Source organism: Palaemon carinicauda, chromosome 23, assembly GCF_036898095.1.
Source record: "Palaemon carinicauda isolate YSFRI2023 chromosome 23, ASM3689809v2, whole genome shotgun sequence".
In the NCBI taxonomy this organism is placed as follows: domain Eukaryota; kingdom Metazoa; phylum Arthropoda; class Malacostraca; order Decapoda; family Palaemonidae; genus Palaemon; species Palaemon carinicauda.
In genome coordinates, this window is record NC_090747.1 from 103,974,319 (window position 1) to 103,979,318 (window position 5,000).

The window sequence follows — 5,000 nt, forward strand, 5'->3', positions numbered from 1 at the left end:
GTTATCCCTACATTAAGGGGTCGGATGCCTGATGCACCCTCTTCAATGCCTTCTATCAAAGGCATCCTCTTCCACCAAACCTTTCCTCCCCAAATCATCCTTCACCGTATCTCCCCCTCTCTACCTCCATCTAGATCTTCTCCTAACTGGTTCATCACAAGCTCTCCTCACTCTCTCCCCACCATACATCCTCACCACATGGCCACACCATCTCAGGCGTGACACTCTTATCACGTTTGTAATCTTTACTACGCCTGCCAACAGGTTCCAAAAGTCTATAATTCTGATAACTACATCTTTCTTTCAGGTAACCTGGATGAGAGTGCGCGACTTCCACATTCTGACGATAGGTCCTGTTTCTTATACAAGAGATGAAAGGATAAAGGTAATTGAAAGCAGACAGACAAACATATGAAAGGTTTCATGAACTGACTGACAAACAGACACACGCACACACACAGATTCAACCCTTCCCACCCTCTCCCTCTTTCCTAATCTATCTTATTTCTCCTCTTGTTGTTTTCATTTTAAGTTTTTATAATTTATTTACGATTTTTTTTATGCTGTTGCTGTTCTTAGAATATTTTATTTCAATAGTTCACTACTTATCTCGTAGTTTATTTGTTTCCTTATTTCCTTCCCTCACCGAGCTATTTTCCCTGTTGGAGCCCTTGGGCTTATAGTATCCTGCTTTTCCAACTAGGGTTGTAGCTTAGCTAATAATAATAATAATAATAATAATAATAATAATAATGATAATAATAATTTTCTAATAATAATAAATAATAATAATTATAACAACATAATAATAATAATAATAATAATAATAATAATAATAATAATAATGATAATAATAATAATAAAAAATTTCAATACTACTACTACTACTACTACTAATAATAATAATAATAATAATAATAATAATAATAATAAAGGATGTTTATCTTTATAATAATAGCAATAACAATAATAATAATGATAATAACAATAATAACGAAAAAACGACCTCAGACAATTAAAACTAAACAAAAATAAAAGAAAAAGCGAAAAAGGAAAGAAGAAAAACCACAACCGTATTTTCCAGGTATTTCACGACGAGAGAACCGACGACTGGACGCTGCAAATCCGCTATAGTCAACCGAAGGACTCCGGAGTCTACAAATGTCAAGTAAATTCTAGGCCGAAGATTGTCCGGAATTTCTTCCTGAAGGTTACGAGTAAGTCAGTCTCTCTCTCTCTCTCTCTCTCTCTCTCTCTCTCTCTCTCTCTCCTTCTAATTGGATGTTAAGAAGTAAGTTTTATTATATGAAGAATAATGTGAGAATAGATGTTGTTTATCTGTATTGTTTTCATAAGTCTTGACAAGAAAATGTTTGATATTATTATCATTATCATTATTATTATTGTTGTTGTTGTTGTTGTTGTTGTTGTTAACATTTATTAATATTATTATTATTAGTACTATTAATATCTTAAGCATCTTTTATCATTATTATTATTATTATCATTATTATTATTATCTTAAACATCTTATATCATTATTATCATTATTATTATTAACAAGGTAACACAGAAGAATGATAATACTATTTATAAATATTATCATAGTGTACATATCCTACATTAGACTTAATTTTTCTCATTTTTTTCAGCCAAGGACGAATTTGAAGGACAGCTGTACAAAATGGCATCATCAAACAGAAAATATGGTATGATATAATTATTATTTCTTTTTTTTTTTTTTTTTTTTACTCTTTATGAGTTTCTATCTTTGCAGGAATCCCACATAAAATCCATAGTTATATTACAATTGATAATGAATAGAAGAAATTGAATTGATTTTAGGTTATTGATGAAGTTTAATAATTTGATCACTATAAGTCATCATATATTTACTTCTGCCAACGAAGTTGAAAGGAGGTGATGTTTTATCCCTGTTTATGTTTGTTCGTGTGTATGTTTGTTTGTTTGTGAATAGCTTCCTGGCCACAATTTTAATCGTAGAGTAATGAAACTTGCAGGGATTAATGTTTACGTAAAAAGCTAGAAATAATTAAATTTAGGAAGGTCCAAGTCAAAGGTCAAGGTCACGGTCAAGCAAAATGTCCAATTCACGTAATCAGCCACAAGTTTGGACGTCGTTGTCACAGAGACTTCGAACTTGGTTCATATCCGAGTGTATGAAAATCCAACACCATTTAATACACGTTAAAGGTCAAAGGACAAAGTCAAGGTCGAGCAAAAATTCGAGAAATAAGCTGCCATGGCGGAGGTCTGTGCTCTACTGAGTGCCCCTCTGGTACTTACTAAAATGAAGACTTTTCATTTTGACTTGGTTGTCGTAATTGGTTTTCTGTTACTAAGATCTTTTTTAAAAATTTGAAACCAATATTAAAAAATCTTGTGGTGTTTCATATTTTTGATTCGTATATATTCTAATCGCATGTAAGACAGGTAAGATGCCTGGGATGGACCTTTGAATTCATCCCAGCCAAACGAGAAACTACGTAATAAGTAGAAATCATAGTAGTATAGAACGAAAAGCGAAATCTGATTAGCCAATATGACAAACTGTTAAGCAGAAAGCTTGGGCAATATAATTTTGAATTCTCTCTCTCTCTCTCTCTCTCTCTCTCTCTCTCTCTCTCTCTCTCTCTCTCTCTCTCTCTCTCTCTCTCTCTCTCTCTCTCTCTCTCTCATCAGCAATACCTTCATTCTCATTAGCATTACTATCATCTGCCAAACTTGTAACTTGTCGCTTCTTCTACTGTTAACCTTGATATGCTTTGAGGATTTATTTCTCTTGCTTTTCACTGACCAATAGTTAGTACGAAGTATTATTATTATTATTATTATTATTATTATTATTATTATTATCATTGTTGTTGTTGCTGTTGTTTTATTGTTGTGGTTGTGGTTATTGTTGTTGTTGTTGATTATTATTATTATTATTATTATTATTATTGTTGTTGTTGTTATTGTTGTGGTTGTGGTTGTGATTGTGGTTATCATTATTATTATTATTATTATTATTATTATTATTATTATTAGATAAGCTGCAGCCCCATGACCCAGTGAGGAAAGGAAATAAAGAACTAAATAAACTAAAAGAGAAGTAATAAACAAATAAAATCAAACATTCTAAGAACAGCAACGAGTAAATATTCATATGACACCTCGATGTATGATGCTTGTACATCAAGGAGGAGCTTTGCCACTAGATGGAGCCTCGATTGTTATTCATGAGCTATGAATGAAATTATGCACAGGCAGTAAAGGTCCTTCAACTTGTGCTGTTTTTAGCAAAATTGCGGAGAATGACACCAAGCGTCTAGAGACTCTAGAGGAAGGTCTAGGCCCTAGGGGACCACTCTGTCTGTTTTCAGACATTTGATGGTAGTAAGACATGCATGCTGAGGTGGATAAATTTGTAATTATGTTCTGAAAAGGTGAATATATTCACTACTGTCTTGGGCTAAAGTTATCTTGCTTGAGGGTAGATTCAGGCACACTATTCTGTCAGTTTCCTTATTTCCTTCCCTCATCAGCAATATATATATATATATATATATATATATATATATATATATATGTATATACTGTATATATATATATATATATATATATATATATATATATATATATATATATATACCCAAACACTTTCTCTTTATTGGAAAGGTGAAATTATCTTTGCCCTAAAAGAAGGAAAAAAACATTTAGGAAATAAAAATGAGAGATTGAATGTCCGTCAAATACTGTATAATAGATTGAGGAAGAGAAAATATCACAGGTATGTCCAAGGCATAAACTCCAATCCGCTTTGGGCGAATTACACCGTTGAACGAAGGAATTAATGATTAACCAAGTAAAAATCTATAGTATTTTAAAGGGTTCTTTCTTTTTACGATGATGCTTGCAAAATTACTGTATAATTGCTGTATAATTTACTGCCTCAATTGCTCTAAATGACGAGGGAGCTCCAATCATGTAGAAGCTGTTTGAGAAAGTAGAAAATAAAAAAAGTAAGGGGAAAGATTAGTTTAGAGGTGCGTATATATGTTTCCTTTCCTCACTGAGCTATTTTCCCTGTTGGGGCCCTTGGGCTTAGAGCATCCTGCTTTTCCAACTAGGGTTGTAGCTTAGTATTTAATAATAATAATAATAATAATAATAATAATAATAATAATAATAATAATAACAATAATAATAATAATAATAATAGTAATAATAATAATAATAACAATAATAATAATAATGAATGGCAGAGGCAAGGGACTGTGACACTGCCCTAGCACAGAGGTTCCCAACCTTTCTATTCTTCTGTACTTAATGGGCATTTTTATAGATTCCTGTGTACCCCTAAAATTGAGTATGAAAAAGAGAAACAATGAAATTGATACTGTGATACAATTTTACTATTTAATATCAATACAGATTACATCATGTATTAAGCAGTACTGACTATTCTCTCAGATACAATGTACCCCTTGTAGTGTAAAAATATACCACTGGGGATACATGTACTAAGGATGGGAACCACTATCCTGGCAGGACAATGCCCTAGAGATTGACCACATACACATATGATCAGCGGCCAAGCCCCTCTCTACCCAAGCTAGGACCAGGGAGGGTCAGGGAATGGCTGCAAATGACTTTGCAGGTAGACATATAGGCTCCACTATAACCCTATCCTTAGGTCACAAGGATGGATAGGTTGCAGACACTACAAGAAACTATCGAGCTTGAGCGGGTCTCGAACCTGTCTAGTAGATCGCCAAGCAGGGACGTTTCCAATAGGCTACCACAACCGAGTAAATGGAAATTCAAATTGCTTATTTAAAACATCCAGATTATTAGTATCATCATTATTACTATTATTATTCAACCAAAGTAACTCAAAAGGAGAACAACAGAATTCACTGCTGAAGCCTTGGAGGAAAGACAGACAGGCTGAAGCTCAGATGAAATCCCTTTGGGAACCATTGTTGTGAACCCAT

The 5,000-nt window shown here is 33.0% G+C and overlaps 2 protein-coding genes across 2 annotated transcripts in view; one reads left to right on the forward strand and one right to left on the reverse strand.

Moving 5' to 3' along the window:
• LOC137617328 (Na(+)/citrate cotransporter-like) overlaps positions 1 to 5,000 on the reverse strand; it is a 105,586-nt gene that overhangs the window by 48,837 nt on the left and 51,749 nt on the right. The gene's annotated exons all lie outside the window — the stretch shown is intronic.
• LOC137617039 (zwei Ig domain protein zig-8-like) overlaps positions 1 to 5,000 on the forward strand; it is a 16,694-nt gene that overhangs the window by 5,627 nt on the left and 6,067 nt on the right. Inside the window, exons 3-5 of the mRNA XM_068346891.1 lie at positions 308 to 385; positions 1,085 to 1,217; positions 1,653 to 1,709. Of these exons, the coding sequence (XP_068202992.1) occupies positions 308 to 385; positions 1,085 to 1,217; positions 1,653 to 1,709 (268 nt within the window). The remainder of the gene's footprint in view (positions 1 to 307; positions 386 to 1,084; positions 1,218 to 1,652; positions 1,710 to 5,000) is intronic.